At 45.6% G+C, this 25,032-nt stretch overlaps 1 protein-coding gene across 1 annotated transcript in view; it reads right to left on the bottom strand.

Moving 5' to 3' along the window:
- ODF2L (outer dense fiber of sperm tails 2 like) overlaps window positions 1–25,032 on the bottom strand; it is a 94,267-nt gene that overhangs the window by 4,961 nt on the left and 64,274 nt on the right. Inside the window, exons 10-16 of the mRNA XM_006037206.2 lie at window positions 22,953–23,062; window positions 18,867–19,002; window positions 18,165–18,275; window positions 10,468–10,569; window positions 9,387–9,472; window positions 9,144–9,306; window positions 7,830–7,955 (exon numbers count right to left, since the gene is read on the bottom strand). Coding sequence (XP_006037268.1) covers window positions 7,830–7,955; window positions 9,144–9,306; window positions 9,387–9,472; window positions 10,468–10,569; window positions 18,165–18,275; window positions 18,867–19,002; window positions 22,953–23,062 — 834 coding nt within the window. The remainder of the gene's footprint in view (window positions 1–7,829; window positions 7,956–9,143; window positions 9,307–9,386; window positions 9,473–10,467; window positions 10,570–18,164; window positions 18,276–18,866; window positions 19,003–22,952; window positions 23,063–25,032) is intronic.

Below are 25,032 nucleotides of genomic sequence, written 5' to 3' on the forward strand. Positions count from 1 at the left end.
GGCCTACCAGACAGATGGAAGTACTCATTGATGTCTTGGAGTGAACTGCAGGCAGGTACAAAAGTCTGGTACACTTTGGAGTCTCTCTGGTGGCAGATAAGAATGTCAGAGTCCAAAATCGGTCCTATAGATTCTATTTTTCCGTTGAAGTCAGTATCGACTTCTCGGAACACAGCAACGTCTCCTATTTCTCTCATTCCCCACAAATGAGCCAAGCATTTAAATCAAGGAATAAGATTATACAGGCAGGGATCACCACATTGAACATAAGCCAGCATATGAATGCTGTAGCTACCTCAAGACACAAATGACGTTGTTCTTCAGAATCAGAAAAGAATGAAAAACAAATCTTTCCCCTTTGTTGATGGCAAACTTCTTTCCACTGCTCCAATAACAAAAATTGTAGCATACTCCCATAGGATAGGGAGTATGAGGGTGGTTAGAGCTGGTCTGTGAAGCTTAAGCGGAGCTGGGCCTACTCACAAAAGTTAAAATACAGAATATTAATGACAATTGCATAGTGCAAGAGCATGTAAGTTTGCGGCTGGACCTTCTGAAAAGAAATAATGAGACATCACTTCCAACATATCTATGATGATTTTAAGCAGGCTCCCATGTGCCTGGTATGTTACTGTGTGAAATGTCTATCCTTGATTAATTATTATAGTAAATATTTCTTTGTAATTAACTCATGTTTATGTGCAGGAAGAGACATTCTCCATATAGATTTTGATAGCTGTTTCCTCCTGATTTACTTTACTTTTGCCTCAGTGGTTCCCTTGATCTTCCAAAAACAACTCAAAACCTTTGTGTTTTTCCCAGTTGTTAACCAATTTCTTGATATGTTCCAACTCATTAGAAATTGATAACCTCCTATGACTGAGAAAGGCCCAATTTTGATTGAATAGCCTCTCTGATAACCAGTAATGCACAGCTTGATTAACAGGATTTTCATATTAATCATTGCTTAGGTTTCTCTCTTGATTTACACAACTGTAAGAATGCTTTGAAGATGCTGAGCTAAAGGGTATAAAAAAGGAATGAAGCAGGTAATAGGACATGCTTCAAGAGTGAAAAATGGCTCAACACAAGAACTTCTACTGTGTCCAGCTGATCTTCTGGTGAACAGATCCATGTCTTGAGAAGCAGACAAGACTGAGACTCTTTGCCTTTATTGGTGATATACTATCACTTTTACAGCTAAATATATTGGACTTTGCTTTGCTGTAAGCTCATTTAATAGTGATCAGCTGTAGTAAATAAAGCCTTCCTGTCATTTATCAAACAGGTTGTCATGTCAATCCTTTGACTAGTCCTGAATCCCATTTCATAACTTAACAGATGGCACAGCTAATCTTAACTGTTTCCAGCAATCAGAGATGTGTAATTAAGATGTTACAGAACCCACAAAAATGAAACAAACTAAACTCAAGTAGAGGGAGTATGATAAAATTTAGAGGGATGTGTTCTGCTGTCAAGGAAACTATCACATTTCTTGCTTGGATGTGATGGAGGCTGGTGAACTGACACAGGTGGAATCAGACGTCTTCATCTAGGTAATATTTATCTTTTCTATGTATTGTGGATTGAGGGCATTTTTACATGTGCCTTGGGATGTGGTGCTGGGCACCTTAATTAGTAAGCTGTGCTAATTAAAAGCGCCCACACATCATGTGTATTAGCATCCTTGCACTGAAAAAAATGGATGGTGGGGCGCTTTGAACTGAAACTCATCCAATGTGTTTTATTTCAAAATGCCCCGCCACCATTTTTTTAGCACAGTAATGCAGAAGACTGCCAGAGCGCATCAATTTTCATGCACCAGCAGACTTGATTAATCTGCTCCAACATGCTGGATTTCCACACATCTGTAGCAGCCCAGAGTGTCTGCCACCACTCTTGTTGAAGCCTAAATTATTTATGCTTAAGTGGCAGAGTACATAACCAATGTTCCCTCTAAGGAGTAGCGGTCTGTGAGTGCGCCACTTCAGTCCGTGAGCATGCCGCTTTGGTCCCGCCTCCCCTTTTTGGTGCAGTGTAGGACACTTACTGAAGGTAAGCTCCTCACTCCTCACCCAGGGCAGGAAGTAAACACTTGTATGCTCTGGTTGCTGTTTCTGTGTTCCCGCCACGACTTGATGTTCTTCTTCTTGGGAGACAGTTCCTCGCAGGTGGCTTGTGGGATCCCATGCCTTGATTTCTTTGTGAGGCTCCAACCTCCACTTTACCCCACCCTTATCACATCCACAGCCAAGACAGACCTCAGTATCCTGAGGTCTCACTTATAGATGATAGCTTCACACCTGTAAAGTCCCGCCACTGTGGGGCGGAGACCTTCTGGGTGTCAGCTCCTTGTAGGTCGTCCTTTGTCTGTGGACCGTGGCCTCTACAAATAAACTTGCCTCAGTCTCGAGGTAATAGGAAAACTCAGAAATATATGTTAACAGAAATCAATCAGCGTGTGCTGGTAAGCTCCTGGCTCTTGCCTCCCAGGACCATAGGCCCCTGAACTGGGTGTCTTGTGCATCTCTCTTTAAGAGCTGTGCCTTGCAGGCTCAGCAGCTCCCCGCCATGCCTCTCTCAGCTGTTGTGAGGGGTTGTCCTTCGGGTCCCCACCCCTTTCCACATTGGCATGAACAACGCATGCCCCCAGAGGCTGGGGGGGGGCACAGCCACTGCCCGGTGGCAGTGGTGTGGTGGTGGCAAGCTCCCGCAGGTAGCCATGGCGGTGGGGGGGGGGTAGCGATCACCCGCAGATGCTGCTGGCAGCAGCAGCAGCAGCCAGTGGCAATCAGGGACCGCCCACAGACACTGTCTGCGGTGTTGGTGGGGAGGGGAGGGGAGGTGGGGAGGCAAGTGGTGACCACCTGCAGGTGCTGCTGGTAGCACTTCTGTCAGGGGGTGCACCGCCAATCTCAGGGGGTGCATGTGTTCCCACGTGCACCTCTATGTGCCGCCAATGCATGTTGGCCCTGTCTGACCTGAGGCTGGGTCTGTCTGGGTTGCTCTAGCTGTCACTCCAGCCACTTGCTTTGGCAACCTCGATTAGCTCGCCATCTTGCTCAGGCCCCAGCTACCATAGCCCCATAGGCCTCAAGCCACTAACTACTCCACCCCCTCTCTCAGTCCCGGGCTTCTGCCGCTCCTCAGGGGCTCACCGCCAATGTGGCACGGCCTACTCCCCATGCCCTCAGCGTCACGTGCTTCTTCCTTATCACACTTGGTGGTGCTCCCCGGTCCTTCTCTTGGGGTTTCTCCGAGGCATGCCGCTGCCTCTTCCTTGCCATGCTCAGTGGCTTTTTCAGATCCTCCTCCTGGGGTTGCAGTGGGTATGCCGCTCCCTTTTCTTCACCGTGCTTGGCAGTTTTTCCCAGTTCTCCTCCTGGGGTTGTATGAGGGTGTGCCGCTCCCTCGGCACATGGCATGCTCTCCCTGGCAGTGTCCTGGAGCATTCCCCCACCTTACTCTCCTCTGCGCGCCCCCCAGCTGCTATCCCAGCCCTCTTTACATAGGCCCGCTCCTCTCTCAGGCCCCGCCCTCTCTCCCCATTGATTCACAGGCTCAGGCTGCTCCAAAAATAGCGTGCCTGAGCCTGCCAGCCCAGCGTCCAGCCACAGCTGCCCCTCACCTGCTCTCCTGTTGTAAGCGATGGGGAGAGTCAGGGTGGGCTGTCTCTTCCCCTTTCACACTATGGGCACCTAATTTTAGGCACTCAAGATGAAAAGTTTCTGTATACATTCCTGGTAGAATAGGATCCTTTTTACCAACTCAGAAAAACATTTATTCATCACTTGGTCATATTATGCACTTTTATTGTCAGAAAAAAGAAGAGCCTGCTACTAAATACCCTTTTCAGCTCAAATTTAAGTTCAGTATTTAAGCCCAGTAGAATAGGCTGCACTAGTACAGAATAATGCACTGGGCATTCTGGAGGTCTTTCCTCAAAGCTTTTTGTAATTCTGTACACAAATTATGCTGTCTTTCTAATAGATTCATAGATGTTAGGGTCTGAAGGGACCTCAGTAGATCGAGTCCAACCCCCTGCCCTGGGCAGGAAAGAGCGCTAGGGTCAGATGACCCTAGCTAGGTGCTTTTCCAGTCTCCTCTTGAAGACCTCCAAGGTAAGGGAGAGCACCACCTCCCTTGGAAACCCATTCCAGATTCTGGCAACCCTTACAATGAAGAAGTTCTTTCTAATGTCCAACCTAAATCTGCTCTCCATCAATCTGTGGCCATTGTTCCTAGTTACTCCGGGGGGGGGTTAGTAAATAGAGCATCTTCTATTCCCTGCTGCCCTCCCCTGATGAATTTATAGGCAGCCACAAGATCACCTCTCAGCTTTCTCTTGTGAAGGCTGAAGAGATCTAGGTCCCTCAGTCTCTCCTCATAGTTTAATTTATGTTAACTAAATTATTTGGATGCTAATCTTGCTGGGATCCTATGACCCCCAGCTGACTTCCTGCCCCTCGGGTGGGGTCTGGACTCGATGATCTTCCGAGGTCACTTCCAGCCCTAATGTCTATGAAATCTATTAAATTATGATTTAGTATGTTCTCTCAAATACATGGCAATTCAATAAGAAATATCAATTAGGAATATACTACTTTGTTTAAAATGTTTCAGTATCTATAAGTGATGAAAATAGTTAAATAATTTATGATAACCAAAGTAGTTCACCAAAGACTGCAGCACTGGTGTCATTGGGAAGGCTTTGGCTTCCATGACCACAGCCCACTCTTTGGTGAGAGAGGTAGCGAGCTGCTGGGAAGGGACAGCCTCCACCTCTCTCCACTGGGGAGAAGGCTCTTCTCAGCCACACTGGCTGACCTGCTCCACCAGGCTTTAAACTAAACCTGCTGGGGGAAGGGGGCCCTTCCGTCACTGCTGGCCCGCTGAGCAACCCTTGCAAAGCCAGCAGGCCAAGGCACTTAAGGGAACCCACACCTGCCCCAGCCCTGGAATGAACTGTAGACAAGGCAAGGGCCCCCAAGGGGACATTTGTGTGCCTATACACAAATGCCAGGAGCTTGGGGAAAAACAGGAGGAACTTGTCTTCCTGCTAAATGCAAATAACTATGATGTCATAGGGATAACGGAAACCTGGTGGGACTCCACCCATGACTGGGCCACAGGTATAGATGGCTACACCCTGTACAGGAGGGATCGAGTGGACAAAAGGGGTGGGGGTGTAGCTCTCTATGTCAAGGAAAGCTACGCATCCCTGCAAGCCAACATTGGCACCCACGGTGGACTTGAGACCCCCTGGGTTAAAATCTGTGGGGAACACGGCACAGGGGATCCTATGATGGGAGTCTACTACAGACCCCCTATCCAGGGTCAAGACCTTGACCAGGAGTTTGCCAGGGAACTGGCTGAGGCCACGCGCTCTCGGTGTATGGTTGTCATGGGAGACTTTAACTACCCAGACATCTCGTGGAAAGAGCACTCAGCCAAATCTGAGTGGTCGCAAAGCTCTCTCAAGCGTGGATGACCTCTATCTGATGCAGGAAGTCTACAGGCTGACAAGAGGTAAAGGGCTGCTTGAGCTGGTACTAGCAATTGGGGATGACCTAATCAGTGACCTAATGATTGGAAGGAAGCTGGGCGACAGTGACCATGAGCTGATCACCTTCACCATCCACCATAAAGCTGGCAAGTCAGTCAGTAATACAGACATCCTCGACTTCAGGAAAGCTGACTTTGACAAGCTAGCTAAGGAGGCTTGTCAGTGAGGCCCTAAAGGGCCACAACCTAAAGGGGAGGGGGGGAGTTCAGGACGAGTGGTTGCTCCTCAAGGGAGCAATCCTGGATGCGCAAGCAAAGTCCATCTTGTCTAGGAGGAAAGACAGCAAAAAGGGCATAGCAGCCCCCTTGGCTCTGCAGGGAACTAGCAGACCTCCTACATCTTAAAAGGAAGACGTACAAAGGATGGAGTACTGGATCCACCACAAAGGAGGACTACTCTGCTCTGGTCCAGACCTGCAGAGAGCAAACCAGGAAAGCCAAGGCTGTGATGGAACTCCAGCTAGCTACAAATATTAAGGACAATAAAAAGTCCTTTTTTAGATATGTGGGGAACTGGAAGAAAAGCAAGGGCAACATTGGACCCCTGCTAAACCAGATAGGACAACTGACAACCGATGCCCAGGAACAGGCAAACTTGCTAAATGGGTACCTTGCATCAGTTTTTCACCAGTCCCATGGGACACCCCTGCCCACTGCAGGACAAGAAGGCCTGGGTGAGGGAGATTCCTTACCATCCATCAAAGCTGACCTCGACAAGCTGGATACCTTCAAGTCAGCAGCCCTGACGGTTTACACCCAAGGGTACTCAAAGAGCTAGCAGGCATCATAGCTCAACCCCTGGCACAGATCTTTGAGAACTCCTGGCGCTCTGGTGAAGTGCCTGAAGATTGGAAGAAGGCCAATGTGGTGCCTATCTTCAAAAAAAGGGAGGAAAGTGGATCTGGCAAACTACAGACCTATCAGGCTGACCTCTATCCTGGGGAAGGTCTTGGAAAAGATTATCAAAGAGACCATTCTATACAGGCTAGCTGATGGCAATATCCTGAGGGATGCCCAGCATGGGTTTGTTGCAGGTAGGTCTTGCTTGACCAATCTCATTTCCTTTTATGACCAGGTGACCTATCACCTGGACAAGGGGGAAGAGATTGATGTCATATATCTTGACTTTAAAAAAGCCTTTGATCTGGTATTCCATGATCACTTCTTGGCAAAACTGGCTACCTGTGGCCTCGACCTCACCACGATTGGCTGGCTGGGAAATTGGTTCCGCGGCAGCACCCAGAGTGTGGTGGTAGATGGAAGTCAACTTTCGTGGTGCCCTGTGACCAGTGGGGTCCCTCAAGGCTCTGTCCTAGGGACTTTACTTTTTAACGTCTTCATCAATGATGTAGATATTTGTGTCAGAAGTGGGCTGGGCCAAATTTGCCGACAACACCAAACTCTGGGGTAAAGGATTCACACCTGAGGACAGGAGGGCAATCCAGGCAGATCTTGACAGGCTCCGGAAATGGGCGGACGAGAAACTGATGGTGTTAACACCAAAAAAATGCAAGGTTCTCCACCTTGGGAGGAAAAACCTGCACCATGCTTATAAGCTCAGCAGTGCTACTCTGGTTAGCAACGAGATGAACATGAGCCTTCAACGTGATGCTGCAGCTAGTAAAGAGAGCAAAACACTGGCTTGCATCCATAGACGCTTCTCAAGCAAATCCCAGGACGTCATTCTCCCATTGTACTTGACCTTGGTGAGGCCGCAGCTGGAGTACTGTGTCCAGGTTTGGGCTCCACAATTCAAAAAGGATGTGGAGAAGCTTGAGAGAGTGCAGAGGAGAGCCACACGCATGATCAGAGGTCGGGATAATAGACCTTATGACGAGAGGCTGAGAGCCATGGGACTCTTCAGCCTGGAAAAGCTCAGGCTCAGGGGTGATCTGGTGGCCACCTATAAGTTTATTAGGGGTGTTCACCAGGATCTGGGGGAACGTCTGTTCACCAGAGCCCCCCAAGGGATGACAAGATTGAATGGTCACAAACTCCTTTGCGACCATTTCAGGCTGCACGTAAGGAAGAACTTCTTTACTGTCCGAGCCCCCGAGGTTTGGAATAGCCTGCTGCCGGAGGTGATTCAAGCACCCACTTTCAATGTCTTCAAGACACTTTTGGATGTTTATCTTGCTGGGATCCTACGATCCCTGCTGACTTCCTGCCCCTAGGCAAGGGGCTGGACTGGATGATCCTCTGGGGTCCCTTCCAGCCCGAATGTCTATGAAATCACAAGTGTCCATAAAGGGTTATATACTCACATGGTTTACTTTGCAGACAAGTTGCTTATGCTCCTCCTGCCTCTCTCTCAATTCAGTTTCAAGATCCAGTATTTTTGTCTGAAGAGTTTGTTCCTTGGATGACATTTTTTCCATTTCTTCAGACACCTGTAATGATAAAGACAAAACAAGAATCTGTACTGCTGTATCTAGGCCTCCAATTAAATCCCCCAATAAACAAACTTTTAGAAAACTAGATTATCGTTGCTAGATCTCTTTAATATTTATAATCTGTTAATAAATTTATAATTTATAAACCTGTTATAATCTTTTGTCTATTCCCTGCCAATTACTATTTTATTGTACCTGAGCACACCTGGAAAATATTCTGTTGGAAAATGAAGTTGCATTATATGGAAATAAAGTAGGGTCAATACAAAAAAAAAAGTAAATGTGATTTGAAATGAACTTTTTCTCAAAAATCAGTGCGTGTCTGTTATTAGAATGCAGAGGCAAAAAATATCATAAACTTGCAGATATTTTATTCCTGCCAAAAGCTATCCCTATTCTGCCCAGCTGTATATGAGTCTGGTTATTTAGTCTGGGAAGTCAAAGGCTGCCAGATGTGATGATAGTTACATCACTTCCTATGTTCTGTTGGCTATAAAAACTGTTATGTCTTCATTGAGCCAACTCAACAGGCTGGTAAACTCAAGAACAATTCTGACCTTTCCAGTTATATTTTCAGATGTATTTTTTGATTGTACCAAAATAAAATTTCTTGTGACATAAGTTCCTACACCTCTTCAGCTTTTTGATTTACTGCTTGCAGTGTATCCTTTCTGCGTATGATTATGCAAAGAGTTATAAATCTGGAGTGTGGAAAGCCTTCTTCTGAAATCAGTAAAGCATCAGCATCAAAGTCCTTGTGGCCTGCCTATTATAAAATGAAAAGAAAATGAAAATTGGCCAGATGAAGCTTTTGATCAGGATCTCTCACTTCTGCAGATTTAAACACTGAATGGCTGAAGCCCCTTATATGGTTTGAAGGAAAGCATTCCTTTGTGTAAAGGTAAATTCCCAATTCCAATAAAGTCAGCAGAGTTCTGCCATTGACTTCAGTAACACCAGGATTTCACCCAAGGAGCTGAATCCTGAAATTCATATTTACTTGGGCAAAAATCTGACTCACTAAAGTTCTCTCACATTGGCCCCTATATAAATAATATTCTACTCATCTCTGGTCTAGTTTTCACATGTACTTGAATCCCTTAGTTTTTCTGTTTTTGTTTTTTTTTTTAATTTCAAGCTGGGGAGATAGCAATCAAATTTAGAAATACATTGCAGTGTTTTTACCATTTTTCTCCCTTCTTCCAAAGCAGCCTCCAGCTGTCTTGTTAAAGCACCATATTCTGTAAATTTCTCTTTAAGCTGCAATTCATTATGCTGAAGACTCTTTTCTTGGTTTGCTAGCTGATGTGCAAGCACTTCATTCTGTAATTCCATCTTTTCTAATTGTCTTTATGCAAGAGAAATACATATATTAGATTACAACAAGAAAAACATAAAAATGAGAAGTAGTTAGTTACCAGATTTTACCTTTTAAGATCTTCATATTTCTTCTCAATATTCAAGTTTTCCTCTTGCAAAGAATGAACTCTCAAGGAACTGTTACTGTTTTCCATCTGTAAAGATGATAATTCCACCCTATTAAATGGAGCTGGAGTCTTGACATTGTAAGCCAAATAAATTTACTGTTAAAATCAAATGAAACTATTCCATCAAAGCAAGAGCTGGCCTACATTTTAAATAAGTATAATACAACTAAAGCAGCAGAGTAAAAATATAAGTGAAGATTTATTATGGCATTATTATGCAGGAGCACTAGTAGCATAACTATAGGTAGGCAAGTAGGTCACTACCCCTAGGTACAGACTTACAAGAGGCACAAGAATGGCAGCTGCTGAGGCCACCGCTGCTGCCCAGGACAAAAAACGTTCTAGTTACATCTCCAAGGAACACTTCAGAAGTGCTGGCTGACAGATTTCAGAAAAGCAGTGAAGCATTTATATAAAAAAGTAATTAATTTTGCAGAAAGATATGCTAGAGGAAAAAAAAAAAAAGGAAGAAAGTCAAGCTGTTGCCCACAGAACCCCGAGTCTGATTAGGCAGTCAGTACTAAAACAAAATAAACTGGCCATACATCTGTGCAGATAGCCTCCAGTGTATTCTAGACTGATGCAGAACAGCCCTAGCATCCGCATAGCTGGGAACATGCTTAGCCACAATGGAAGAATTCTCTCTTTTCTGGGAGGGTAACCTAGGTCATTGCTATTTTAAAGCAAGAAAAGGAAGAAGAGTCACTTCTGAACACTCTTTGATGGGTTCTCAAATTCTAATGTGCACCCACTCCCCTGGCCACTAGTCTGGGAACAATTCATTTGCACTTGGAAAATATGCTTGTGGGGGCCACAGCAATTACATACATATAAGTTGTTAGAAAAGTATTTAACACATTTTGGTGTCTTTTTATGCAATTTTCTACTTACAAAACAAGAAGGGAAAAAAGGCAACATACTGCAACTCCTAGCAAGTGATACATAATCCTATTTTAAAGATCATTCTTTTGCAGAATACTGTGAAAACATGACAAACTGTTTATCATAAATAGAATACTTACCTTATCTATTTGTAAATATTTTGCTTCTGTTATTTTGTTTTCATTTAAAGCTGTTTTGTATCTAGTTTTCAGGTCTTCTGCTTCCATTTGTAGTTTCTGCACCTATGATACAACATATTTTACATGTATATGCAAGTAGTATTTCATCCACTCCCTTAACACTGGAAGCATATGTCTGGCAGCAAAAAATACCCCTTTAACTTCTAAATTGTATCTTTGTTTTTCTATCATGCTTTGTTACTACCTGCATTCACTCAATGTATGAACAGACATCACATTTGTCCTGGGAGAAAGCCTTTTGTCCTGGGATCACACAGACCTAAAAGTACTCTCTCCCACTTCAAGTCCCTCTGAAGGATGCCAGATGAAATGTACTAGGGCTGTGTGGAACAGCACTGTTCTGCTTTGACTTCTGTTTCGATGGGACAGTGTTTTTGTTTCAAGTTTCATTTAGGTTTGAAAGCACTGTTCTGTTTTTCTGCGTCAAAACTGTTTCAACATTTCGCCCATAGGTTATAATGGGAAAGCACGAAACTGCCTATAACTTTGTCACTTCTTGCCTGATTTGGATGAAACTTGCCGGGCTGGTAGCCCATTTTGAGGGAATGAAGCCTGTCAAGTTTCAAAGAGATAGATGCAGAGGTTTCTGGGAAACTGTACCTCAAGGTGTTGATAAGCAAACCTGTCACTTACCAGCAGCGGCAGCCTCCAAGAGGCAGATCCAGGGTCTGTACCCCTGGGAGGGCTGCAGGGCTCTGCTGGACTCCTCCCGGGGTTTGGGCTCCCAATCTGCCTGCCGGATCGTAGGACACTGCTGCTGCTGCCTGGGACCGGTGGTAGGCGCAGCCTGCACCCAGTGCCGGGAAGATTGGTGCTGCTACTGGCCCCAGCTGGCAGCAGCAGCCTCCTTTGATTCGGCGGGCAGCTCGGAGGCCCAGTTTCCCAGAAACTGTACCTGAACATGAGCCTGCAGTGCGATGCTGCGGCTAGTAAAGTGACCAAAATGCTGGCTTGCATCCATAGATGCTTCTCAAGCAAATCCCGGGACGTCATTCTCCCCTTGTACTCGGCCTTAGTGAGGCCGCAGCTGGAGTACTGCGTCCAGTTTTGGGCTCCACAATTCAAAAAGGATGTGGAGAAGCTTGAGAGAGTCCAGAGAAGAGCCACGCGCATGATCAGAGGTCAGGGAAGCAGACCCTACGATGACAGGCTGAGAGCCCTGGGGATCTTTAGCCTGGAAAAGCACAGGCTCAGGGGTGATCTGATGGCCACCTACAAGTTTATCAGGGGTGACCACCAGCATCTGGGGGAACGTTTGTTCACCAGAGCGCCCCAAGGGATGAGTGGTTCAAGCGCCTACATTGAACACCTTCAAGAGCAAACTGGATGCTTATCTTGCTGGGATCCTGTGACCCCAGCTGACTTCCTGCCCTTTGGGCAGGGGGCTGGACTCGATGATCTTCCGAGGGCCCTTCCAGCCCTAATGTCTATGAAATCTATGAAGGTGTTGATAAGCAAACCTGTCACTTACCAGCAACGGCAGCCTCCAAGAGGCAGACCCAGGGTCTGTACCCCCGGGAGGGCTGCAGGGCTCTGCTGGACTCCTCCCGGGGTGTGGGCCCCCAATCTGCCTGCCGGATCATAGGACGCTGCTGCCTGGGACCGGTGGTGGGCGCAGTCTGCACCCAGTGCCGGGAAGATTGGTGCTGCCACTGGGTCCAGCTGGCAGCAGCAGCCTCCTGCGATTCGGCGGGCAGCTCAGGGGCCCACATCCCCAGGAGTCCGGTGCAGCTTCGCAGCCCTCTGGGTGTGTGGATGGGCCCCCGATCTGCCTGTTGGATCACAGCAGGCTTCTGCTGCCAGCTGGGACCAGCGCTGGGTGCAGCCTACGCCCAGCACCGGGAAGATTGGTGCTGCCGCTGGCCCCAGCTGGCAGCGACAGCATGCTGTCATGCGATGTGCAGATCTGGGGGCCCATACCCCCCAGGAAGGCTGGGGGATGTGTCAGAATCCTGCCGGGGGGGCGTGGCTCCCAGATCTGTGCTGGATGACACGAAGCTGCTGCTGGCTGGGACCAGTGCTGAAGCCAAGTAAATCTGGTTTCGAAACTCAAAGAGTTTAGAAACTTTTGAAACGTTTCAAGTGCCCTTGTTTCATTTTGAAACTTCTGAAACGTTTCGAGTGCCCTTGTTTTGTTTCGAAGCTGTTTTGAAGGCTTTTGTTTCATTTTGATTTTGCCGTTTCGTGCCAATTTCGCACCGCCCTAAAACGTACTAACATTTTTCCCTGGGACACCCTGTTGTTGTCTGTGCAGTTATTGCAGTTCATTCCAGGGACAAGCCTGTCAAGCTGTGTGCTCTTGCTGGCCACCTCCTGGTGAACTAGCAGCAATGCAGCTTAAAACAGCTATGTCTGTAAATAACTGTGCCACTCCTGTTTTGATACAGGCCAAACCCCAACAGTCCCAGGACAACTGAAGCATCTGTTCAGCCTTACTCATTCTTCTCCCTTACTCACTGCAAAACACATAACCGAGAATGACTGGACAGAAATCAGTACTACAGAAAAAGGATTGTGGGGACAGGGGACACCAGAGGTATATAGACGACCACAAACTGAATGAGTCCTTCGGAGATTGCTCCCTATTGCAAGCAATGCGCTTTGCTCTTCTACAGATTCAAGCATCCAATACTGACTAGGTAGCCAACAAAATTTATTTTTGGAGGCAAAAAAACCTATGATTTCACAACAATGGTCATATGGCCCCGAAACTTCCATGCACCACCTAGTAACCACAACATGTGCACTCTTTGCCTTCTGTACCAGACCACTCGGTCTTCTGAAGAGGTTAGGTCAGTTAGGTGTAAGGGCCCCTCTACGCATGCATGTAAAGGCACCATGGGATCTAATGTGTAATCCACACAATTCTGTGGATTGGCACACATGCATGGCAGGAGGTGCAACTGTGGGGCTGCACATTAGATACCATCGTGCCTCATCCCCAGTACAGGGGAAGCCCAGGATCGTGATCCCAGGCTCCCCCTGCATTAGCTCCCATGGCTCCAAGCCCTGCAGCTGACAGGGCTCACAGTGTCAGCAGTGTTCTCCTCACTGCCCCTGCTATGAGCCATGCAGCCAATGATGCTGCCCCTGCTGTGAGCTGTGCTGCCCCTGCTGAGCTATGATGCTGCCCCTGCTGTGAGACCTGCAGCTGATGAGGCTTGCAGCAGTGGCTGCCTTCTCCCTGCTGCAAGCCACAAAGATGATGAGGCTCACAGTAGGGGCAGCACAGGAAACGCTGCTGCTTCTGCAAGCCTTGTGAGCTGCAGGGATGGTAGCAGGTGGTGCACCCGTGGTTGGAAGCCCCTCAGCTGATGGGACTCCCAGCCCCAGGGGAGCACTTCGCCACATGTTCAATTAATTGCATGATTAGAATATGCTACAAAGTTATTAGACACTTGTTGTGGAATAACTTTGTAGCTTACTGATTGTTTTATCTTGCCATTAATGGATTGACTGTGTAGATTTCATAGATTTCATAGACATCAGGGCTGGAAGGGACCTGGGAAGATCATCGAGTCCAGCCCCCTGCCCAAAGGGCAGGAAGTCAGCTGGGGTCATAGGATCCCAGCAAGATAAGCATCCAGTTTCATCTTGAAGGTGTTCAATGAAGGCGCTTGAACCACCTCCGGTGGCAGGCTGTTCTAGACCTTGGGGGATCGGACAGTAAAGAAGTTCTTCCTTATGTCCAGCCTGAAACGATCTTGAAGTAGTTTGTGACCATTCGACCTCGTCATCCCTTGGGGCGCTCTGGTGCACAAACGTTCCCCCAGATGCTGGTGGTCACCCCTGATAAACTTGTAGGTGGCCATCAGATCACCCCTGAGCCTGTGCTTTTTCAGGCTAAAGAGCCCCAGGGCTCTCAGCCTGTCATCGTGTAGCTGGGTCACAACTTATGGTGTGATTAGCTGGTTAATCACACCTTATGTGTAATGTGTAGAGGGGGCCTAAGTGCTAGATATATTCTTTAAGATACGCACACAAAACAAGGCCCTGAGTTTTCAGATGAAGACCCCGAGTATTAAGTGAAACACTTCACTTACTTTAAAGAGACTGTTTTATTATAAAATCTCATCTAACAAGGCCAAAAATCTATGTAGCATTAACATATTCGTTTAAAGACACAGACAGATTAAACAAAGTTCTCTGTGCTTATCATGAAAAACCCATAAGCTGTGAAACAACTCATATGAATCCATGCAGGCATTTTGGAGATAACTGCAGTTTAACTTGCAATTTACCTTATTTCAACTAGTGAATATAGCCTGGAAAAGATTATTTTCAAGCAACTCAGGTGTCTGAGACAATTGGCACTGGTCCTGTGGTTCTAGGACAGATAGACTACAAGGGTTTATAATCCAGGAAAGTATAACAGACACAAAAGCTACGCAGTATGTCAGAGAGGCCAATGAGAGAGGGAGAGAGAGCACACGCCTACTCAGACTTAGAAAGCTCTAGGAAGCTGCAAGTACATGGGAGTGGCATAGTGGGACCCAGATACAGCAGCCTAGCGAGGATGCAGTTGGAGAAGTTCAGCAAAAAACAAAACAAAACCTCTCGTGTAATTTCAAAGGATAAATTAGGTCCACAATGTTTAAAAATCTATAATAATAATAGGCTCATTCTGTCTGTCCAGAGCAACCAGAGTGCTCCGGACAGGTGGCAGGTTCTGCCCTAGGAAGAAAAAAAAAAAAGCGGTGAGGGCCCTGGTGCTTCCCTCTGTGGTGGTGGCACCCCCTGGAACTGCTGAGGCAGGGTGTTGTCTGGGAGGGGGTGCCTCCACTGTGGAGGGTTGCACCAGGGTCCCCCTCAGCTCAGGGCCCACCGGCAGCTCACTCCACATGATCAGGCCCCTTGCTGCTCACCCGCCTCAGCAGAGCCTGCCTGTGTGAGCTGCTCCTGGGTCATATAGCCCCTGAGCTGGGGGGGCGGGGGGGGCGGGCTGGTGCTTCCCTCCACGGTGGCGGTGCCCCCCGGGGCCACCCAGGCAGGGTGTTAGTTGCATGTATGCAGCCTTAGCTCTCAGGCAGCACCTGCCAGATCTGATAGTGCATGGGGAACTGGAAGTCCAGGCATGTTCAAGCTTGGCAGACTTCCAGCACCCCGTGCACCATCCCTGCCACCTTCCCACTGCCTGGGATCACCCAGGAACAGGGTGGCTGCCCCGGGAAGGTGGCAGGAGGGCAGCAGGCACAGCGCCTTTCAAGGGTGAGACTTTTTTATTCCGTTACAGTATTCAGTCAAAGGATAACTAAAAATCCTATATTTAAAGAAATACTTTTGCAATAAAAATGTAATCACAAATATTTTGTGGGTTTCAGCTAGTGTAAAAATATATCTTCTTCTTTTGGAACACTGTGCTTTCATGTATTTCAGTTTCAAAGATATTCACAACCCTAAACACAGAAGACAAATTCATCCGTGGCCTAACGAATTTATTATTCATCAAGGACAAAATGAAACTTCCTTTAATGTCAAGGGAAAGTTTGTCTCAGATATGTTGGAACAAGTCCCAAAAGTCAAGACTTTAAGAAACTGAGGTGTGCAAATTTAAAGTCCCTAAATCTATAATCTAGCATCTACATATGTGGCCTGATTTTCAAAGGGGCAGAGTACCAGAAGCTCCAACTGAAATCTGTGACCACAGCTTTAAAGTTACCCAGCTCTGTACCCTCTTGTTCAGACAGCAGTAACTAAATTTCCATTTTTGTGTATGTAAATTATTTATAAATTTAAGTTGAGATTTGGGTAGAGGAGATCTTACTGCAGAATGGGAAATTCTGTCTATAAAGATGACTGTGCTATACATTTAAAAGACAGATTAATTATAATTCAGTTAAAGTACTTTTACGGTGAAGCATAATTAAGTATAACCCATCCAGGCTATTCCCATCAAACCTATTTCATGAAAATTATAGCAACAGGGTGCCGGGGGTGGGGGTGGGGAATTTCATCCCAGCCTCATGTGGCAACCAGCAAAGCCCAGAGGCCTGGGAAATACCAACACCCACAGTTCTGCTCTGTAACCTAGAGGACAGCAAGCGTAACTCTATACATCTCACCCTTTACTGGACCTTACTGAAGTATCAACCAGGAACAGAACCTGGGCAGAGAAAATGTTCTTGTTTTGGAGAAAAATAAACAAATAGAAGCAGAGGCAGATCTAGGACTTTGCAAAGGAGAATTCAGAAACAGCAACTTGGACTGCAGGGGGTAGCTGAACCTCCTGCTCCCAGCTTCCCCTGCTCCCTACATCAGGATGAGAAGACCATGCCACAGGAAGTCCATGAATCAGATAAGAATCCCCTTCGCATACCCTGCCTTCCCCTCTGTGCTCAGCAGCACATCCTTTGTCCACCCTCACCCACCACTACTTCTGCGCACAGATGCCCAGGGGGCCAGGGGTGCTCTGGAGCCACTCCTAACCTGCTCCAGCTGGGCTGCATGAGGAGCCAGACTCAGCTAGTCCCCAGCCACTGCTCCTGCAGCATGGTCTGAAAAGGAAGTATGATCATGCTACTGCACTGTCTCTATATCTGCCCCTAAGCAGAAGCAATTATAAGGAATGAAATCATAAAATTATATTAGTTATTCTCTTTTTCTTTTCACTGTTTTCTAAATTTGCTCCAGTGAGAAAGGCCCTCTTTACAGGAAATCATTTCAAAAGGGCAACTCTGACTATAAAAACCAAAATGAAGTTCTAATATAATGGCTTATTATCAACAATGGAGAATAAACTGCAGCTGTGTTGTGGGGGCAGTAAGCATGACTCATCTCTTCCCTCCCCAGATGAAGGGTGTCAGCCAATGGCAGTTTCCATCTGGAGTCAGCCTAGCCACTGGCTTGAACTTGACCCTAGTAACTACTGAAGGTTGACTGCTAAGGAACCCGCTGCTTTCTGTCTTAGAGCTGGCTAGGAGTTTGATTATGGCTCTGTACTCCAAAGACTAGGCCTGCTGGTTATGTTTAGAGTTTGCAATAAAATTGTTCTCTGGCCAGTAATTTAAAAATAAAAAACAGGATGAGTCAGGTTTGTCAATCTAATGCATCCTTACACAACAGAACTATATAAAACATCTCTGAATAACTGAAGACATTTCTTCTCTGTAAGCAAAGTCACATACTATAAAGGGACTGTTAAGGAACATAAAACAGATTTATTCATGAAGTATGCCCTCATGGATTTTTAGCTGGTGTTTTCTCAGCACATATAAACATGCGTCTGAAAATGGGACTGTCAAAACACTACTCGTTCCAAAAATCCCAAGGCTGTTAAAGCAGAGGTACGTACCTTTCCAATGCAAAACAACATTGGCAAATGATCTCACAATTTTATATTGGAGGCATACTTTTCACTAGAACCTACTGAGCCCTAATTTCACCTATGCTTATTGAATACCTCTATGAACAGAAACATGCTATTAGTTCTATTGAATGCAGTGAGAACTTGATTCAGTAAAAAAAAAATATACATAAGGCGGCGAGTTTGCAGGATTACTCTTAAAAAACAATTTCTGTTACCAGCTGTAACTCTTGGTTACAACTGACCTATGAATTAAAAATAAGATTTCCATCACTATCTCTAACTTGCTTACAGACAGACAATGATTATGTAGCACCCTAGGTCCATTAGTCACCTGAGTTCCATACTGCTCAACCAGGTTCTCCTGCTGCTTTGCTTTTTCTTGCAAATCTAATAGCTCAGCCTTAGCAGAAACAGTGCTGTTTTCCAGAACGGCAAGGGAAGCCTAGATTAAAATACATAAAGAAAATAAGACTTATATTCTTATATTGTATTCTGGTTTGATAATTTTCTACAAATATAAATCACTAGTGATTACACTGCTGATATTTAATTGTAAAGTTATTACACTTTTATATTTGGCATGGTAAGTAAGTACATTTGAAATCAGTAATTCAAAGTGCACTCTCTGTTACCATGCTTGGGATTTTAGTAAAAATTGTTTCAAATTGAAAAAGGTCATTTGGACATAGGTAATTGTATAGATAATTCTGGTAAGAAGAACACTTGGCAATCTTGTTCAAGAGTTATAGCTGAGTGATCCTATTTCTAGCTCTGCCTGCCTGACTTCCTGCATCAGTCTATTGATATTCCTTTTTCACCAAATGTAGACACGGATGATAATATCTAATTCACAGAGGTCTTGTGATGTCTGGGAACATTTGATGGAAGGGACTACAAAATGCATAGGATTACTAAAGGAGACCTTAAGATAATAAAAAACCTCTGATTAGCAAAAACTAAATTAGACCTAATTACCCTTTATTACTATCTCAGAAATTAAGGGGTTTTCAAAAGTGTAATAACAACACCCTACCTTTAATCTTGCATTTTCAAGATGAATATTTTCAGTTTCAGAGTTGACAGAATTAAGCTTTCCAAGAATTTCTTTGTTTGAAATTCTTCCGCGATCCTTTATGTTTTCCAGCTCCTCCAAAAGATTTGTGATCTCCCTTTATTAAACAGGCAAAAAACTTCTGTAAAACTTATACATGTTTTCTATTAACTTAATTTATTCAAATTTAAATTGTGCACAATGGATATTCCTTTTGCTCTTGTGCATTTTTTTTTAAGGAACTACGTATTTTTTTCCTTCCCAACGTTTAGAGAAGCAAAAGAGAGCAATATTTAGAGATGTGGGAACTCATTTACCCATTCCAGTAAATGGTAAGATAGAGTTAGTGGTTCCCACACTTTTTAGACCAATTGACCACTGTTAACTTTCAAAATTTCTCATGGCTCACCAAGTTCCTCTTATTATCAAATTTTCAGTAAAGAAGAGATAGGGTTGGGTAGTATAATCTGCAGACCACTTCCCATCACCTCATGGACCATGGCCTGGAAAGCACTGGGTTAAAGGATGTGAAACAAATGGGGCTCATGCAATTGTAAATAAGATGATTAGATGGAATGCACAGGCAGACTTCCAGGCAACTACAGGACTGCATATATTCATACTATATACGATATGGTGATGCAGAACTTTAAGGGGATGATGAATCAATTAATAAAAAAGCCACCTTTAACTATTAAAGATAGTAACAGGTTCTACTTAACTCTTCCCTATTTATATAATCTATTTTTTGTAATACAGTTAGATTGGACAATGAAAATTATTTTGATTTCTGGTTCTTACACGCTGGCATAATGCTACTGTTATCCTCTCACCCCCCACGCCCCCACATAGAAAAGTTTTAATTGAAAGCTTATTTTTAGCCATTAAATATTTGAATGCACCTTTTAAAATAGGTGTTTTATTGTCACGGCGGGGTCCTACAGGAGGGCCGTGATCTCCTTAAGGCCCCTCTCTCCATGCCAAGTCGGCCCAAGGGCACCCTCTAATTCTCGCCCGCCACGTCTTTGCTGTTTAAATAAGTTTGGGAGGCTGCCTTACGTCTTCTTGGACATGGTTCGTTGTGACTTCTGTCCCCGTGGACTCCCGGGCCCCTCGTGGGTCCCACTGTATGATGGGTGCTTCCCAGGCACCCTAGCCTTATGGGCTATGCATGGCTCCAACCACCCCTTATACCACGCCCCAAGCCTCACACCTGGAATAGACGTTGGTCTGTCACATATACACTTGCCCTCTCTGGGGTCCTCTTCATAGCGCTGCCCTCTCAGGGATCCTCTGCACTGTTGCCCTCTCTCTGGGTCCTTCTCAAGTGCTGCCCCCTTCTCTGCACTGCTGCCCCCTCTTTAGGCCTTCTCAAGTGCTGCCCCCTTCTCTGGGGCCTTCTCTGTCCTGCTGCCTTCTCAAGTGCTGCCCCCTTCTCTAGGGTCTTCTCAGCGCTGCTGCCCCCTTCTCTGGGGCTCACCACTCCCGCACTAGGGCTTCTCAATAGTGCCCCCCTCTCTGGGGCTGGGGTCCATGCACCCCGTACGCCGCGCCCCTACTGGTGCTGGGGTCCCCACGCTACTGTGGGTCCCCTATGAGGCCTCCTCCAACCCCTTATAGCCTCACCCAAACCACCGGTGATACAACAACAAAGCAAAATGCAAGCCCTTAGGCTACAACATAACTTAAAGCCGCCTGGCTAAATCACATGGCTCAGACATCCTAGAGCTGCCATCCTTTACCCGGCTTGAACTGTACCTGCGGTCAGGCTTCTCCTCACATCATTGCCCCAGGAGCTCCTCTCTCTCCGGCTGCTGGCAGGGGGCTGCCCTGGCCTCAGCTCCCGGGGTTTATAAAAGACAGGGCTTGCCCCCTGCTGGCAGGTGTGGGTCGTTTGCTGCCTCCGGTTGCCCTGGCAACCCGCAGGTGGGCTCCTTATTCCCTGCTAGGGCTTTTTCTCTAGCAGTTTCCCCTCTTTAGGAGCAGAGCACCTTGGTGCTCTGCGACATTTATAAAACAAACACTCTGCATGTGACTTAGCTTAAATGTATAGGCAGTCATTAGTCTACTTTGCAAATTTATGGAAACCTTGTTTAAACTACCATTCATATTTCTACCCATAAATATGTATAAGGGTATCTCTTGCCATCTGTTTTATTACAGGGAATACATGGCGTAAATGTACACATCTGAGGGTAAATCTTCATAGAGAGCCCGGCCTGTACGGGAACTGACACAGTTCCTACTTAGCAAGATTGAGATAAAATACCAGGAACCTAGGTTGAGAACTTTTTCTATGTTACTGTTGAGGCAAGCATTGACATTGGGGCTTGCAGTAGAGCACCACTGTGTCATCAGTGCTTACACAGGTCTCCATTAGCTATCCCCCACTGTAGCAGAGCACTAAGATGTGTTTGCTCCTTTAAGGCTGAAGCAGCCTGGCCAGGGAGCTCTGCAGGCCAAGCAGACCTCTACAGTGGCCTGTGAGAAGTGGCTAGTATTTGCTTCGAATTCATATTCTGTCAATTCAGAGGACAGTGATTCGATTTGGTGATTTGAATCACTGTCCTGAATCGATTCGGCTGAATCTGATTCGGATATTTGGCCGCTGCCAAATCAGCTGAATCGCTGAATCAAACAGGGCACATCCCCCGCCCGCTCTCCCAGCCCTGTCAAAGACTGCCCTACCTGGCCCCAGCGTCCTGGCACTTTAAAAAAAAAAAAAAGCCCCCACACTCACTGGCTCCTGCCAGAGCCCCTGACAGCTGCTGCAGCAGCCAGTAAGTGTGGGGCTTTTTTTTTTTTTTTTAAAGCGCCAGGATGCTGGGCCCGGGCGGGGCAGTCATTGACAGGGCTGGGAAAGCGGGTGGGGGTCAGCAGGTAATCAGGGGGCTCATTAGTGCCTGGAGAAAGGGGCACACAATTTAGGTAGAACCCGTAGTACCTGAGGGGCACAGCTACTGGAGTGCAGAGCCCATAGTGCAGACTCTCTATATGCCTGAAGAAGGGTATTTGTGCCCAAAAGCGTGCCAAGAACAATTTTTCCAGCTATTCATGGCTATCTGCCCCTCAGGCACTATGGGCTCTACCTAAATTGTGCGCCTCTTTCTCCAGGCACTAATGAGGCCTTCAAACCTTCCCTTATAGCCTCATCTTGTTGCTCTGGTATAAACAGTAACACAAAGCATAAGCCCCTATGCTATAACTTAAACCTTAGCAATGCCAACAGTGCCATGCCCCTTTATGGGGAAAGACTTCCACCGTAGCAATGTGCCCCTAGCCCAGTGTACTCCCTAGGTACCTGGGAGGCTTCTAGAGTCTTGTAGCACTTGGGTAATATAGCAAGCAGTACCAGGTCTCAAGTAGCTTCATCATGCAGGAGCTCCTTCCCTAGCAGTTGCCAGAGAAAGAATGTCCCTGCAAGCTCCAGACCTGGGTTTATATGTCCCAAACCTGCTTCCTTCCAATCATGTGATGCCAGTAGGTGCTGCCCAATTATCCCCTTAGGCTGTTACCCCAGCAACCTGCAGCTGTAGAGTAAGTTTGTGCGAAGCTTCAGTTACTGATTTGATTTGGAGGAGATTGGGCAGGATCTGGCGGACTGCAGACTCTATATATGTTTGAAGAAGGGTGTTTGTGCCCGAAAGCTTGCCAAGAACAATTTTTCCAGCTATTTAGTTGGTCTAATGAAAGATACCACATCTACCCAAAGAAGTCTGTCTTCCTATGTCCTTAGACCAACATGGCTGCAAACAACAAAACTGAGAGCCAGGAATAGCATTTGGGACAGAAAGTTCTCCTTACAAATGTGGATTACTCATCAGTTACACAGGAAATTGTTAAATCCATTTGAAAAAAAGGCTACTGTGTTTACATATCTTTCTGTTTCTTAAGGTCTAAATTCTGCCTAGATGTTAAAAAAAATGAGAATATGCATATGAAAGAAATAGAATTGTTCATATTTTTCACCAGTTCTAGTAGTATTCCCTGGTAGCATTGCAATGATAGAAATTATTGTGATATATTATTTCATGGTAATTTGCAAACACTTTTAGCAGTTTAATTTACTTCTTCAAGGTTTCAGTTTTAATCTCTAATACAGTCTTTTCTTCTACAGCCTTCTCATGATGATTTTTCCAGACCCTGGATGCTGAGAGTATCTCAGACAATTCGACTTCCTGGAACACACACAAAATAGAGATCATGTAACATAAGAACTCCTTTTAATTTTAACAATTTCCTAAATGCAAGAGTCGCTTTAATATAAAGCCTTTTAAAACTGAGTCTCAGTAGTATAAAGCCATATAAACTTTTGCTTGCAGTTGTAAGAAGATAAATTAAGCAAAACAAAGCTTCCCACAACATTTAAAAATACAAAATTCCAAAGACAGAATGAAGAGCCCACAGAATGTAGTCAGAATTATGAATTTATAGTGTTTACTAACTGCAGACTACAGCAAGACTTCAAAGGATGAGGTAGAAATGCTTTCTTGGAATAAAGATCTTTGACTGCATTATCTCTGGAATCTGCTAGACGTGCAGGTAAACGCACAATGGGATCTGGTGTGCAGTCTACACAATTGTGCTTCCTGCCATGCCACATACGTATGGCAGGGGGTGTGCTTGTGGGATCACGCATCAGATTCTATCACACCTTGCTGCTGTGCAGGGGGAGCCAGGAATCACAGTCCCAGGCTCTTCCTGCACCAACAAGTAACAAGCTTCCGTGGCTGGTAGCCCCCTCAGTTGATGGGGCTCCCAGCTGCAGAGGCACACCATGTGCTCCCAGAGCTGAGAGTCCCATCAGCTGATCCAGGCTCCCAGCTATAGGGGTGCATCTGACCACATGTTCAGTTAATGGTGCCATAGAAACGAGCCACAAAGTTGTTACACATTTTTTGTGGAATAGCTTTGTGGCTTATTCCTTGTTTTATGATGCTGTTGATTGCTTTAACGTGTGGCTGGGTTACAACTTAAGGCATGATTAACTGGTTAATCATGCCTAAAGTATAATATGTGGCGAGAGCCTCTCTAACATGGTGAAATAATATTTGTTAAAAAGATTAAACAACAGCCAAAATAGTACTGGGTCAGAATATTAAAACAATGCAAATAATAAAAATGAGGGAGGACTTTCAAATTCAGAACATGGAAGCTTAGCTGGTGCCTCCTGGGTCTGGGGGTGCTCCCTAGCGGATCCAGAAGTGCTTCTGGTCCACTCCTGGGTCTGCTGCCGAGTGCACTGGAGAGCCCTTACGCTCCTGTGTAATGCTCCATCTGCCCCAGCATCGCAGCATTCACGAGCCATGCCTGGTACCTCCAGGTATGTAAAAAAAACATTTAAAGCTGTGTCTATGACCGAATCACTGATTCTCTGAATCAGCATCAAATCTTCAAATTCGGATTTGGTCGAATAGAATCGGGACAGTGATCTGAATCAATTAATCGAATCATCATTCCCGATTTGGGCTGAATCTGAATCAAATATGGCTCGTTTCATACACCTCTAATGCAGCCCATTAAAATTAACTGCTTTGGAAACTCCATCTCAAACGTTACAACAGGAACACTGAAACTTGACGATATAGACAAGTCACATGCCTCACACACAATAAATGCAATAAAAGGATGCAATACATGTTTGAAAATAAACCAAGCCAACAAAGAAGACAATAAAATAGCTAATCAGTTCATGATATATTAATTGGCAAACATACTACAGTACAGTGGAGGCTAGCTTTTTGGCAGGCAGGCTGTAAACTTGCCCTAAACCTAAACCCAAACCCTTCTCAAGTGCCATTTCAATCCCCTTCCCCTGCCCAATCTGCCGCTCTTCTTCTGCTTCCTATCATACCTGCCACTATACTGCCTGTCCCTTCCCTGATCTGCTGCATGCCACGTGCAGAGACTGCACATACCCCTTGCAGCATGTATGCCGTAGTTTGGCCACCATTGCTACAGCATTATAACATCATTTTAGAACCATCAATTCTATGAGATTCTGTAGTCAAAACATATTCCTATCTGTTGGGAAGAGCAATGAAAGGTATTGACTAGGCATTGTGTTCAGCAAAATGGGCCATTTATGGTTGTAATGGCCATTTATGAGTTATAATCCATCAACTCCAAAAGGATTTTTTGGCAAAGC

This window comes from Alligator sinensis, unplaced genomic scaffold, assembly GCF_000455745.1.
Source record: "Alligator sinensis unplaced genomic scaffold, ASM45574v1 scaffold32_3, whole genome shotgun sequence".
NCBI lineage: Eukaryota > Metazoa > Chordata > Crocodylia > Alligatoridae > Alligator > Alligator sinensis.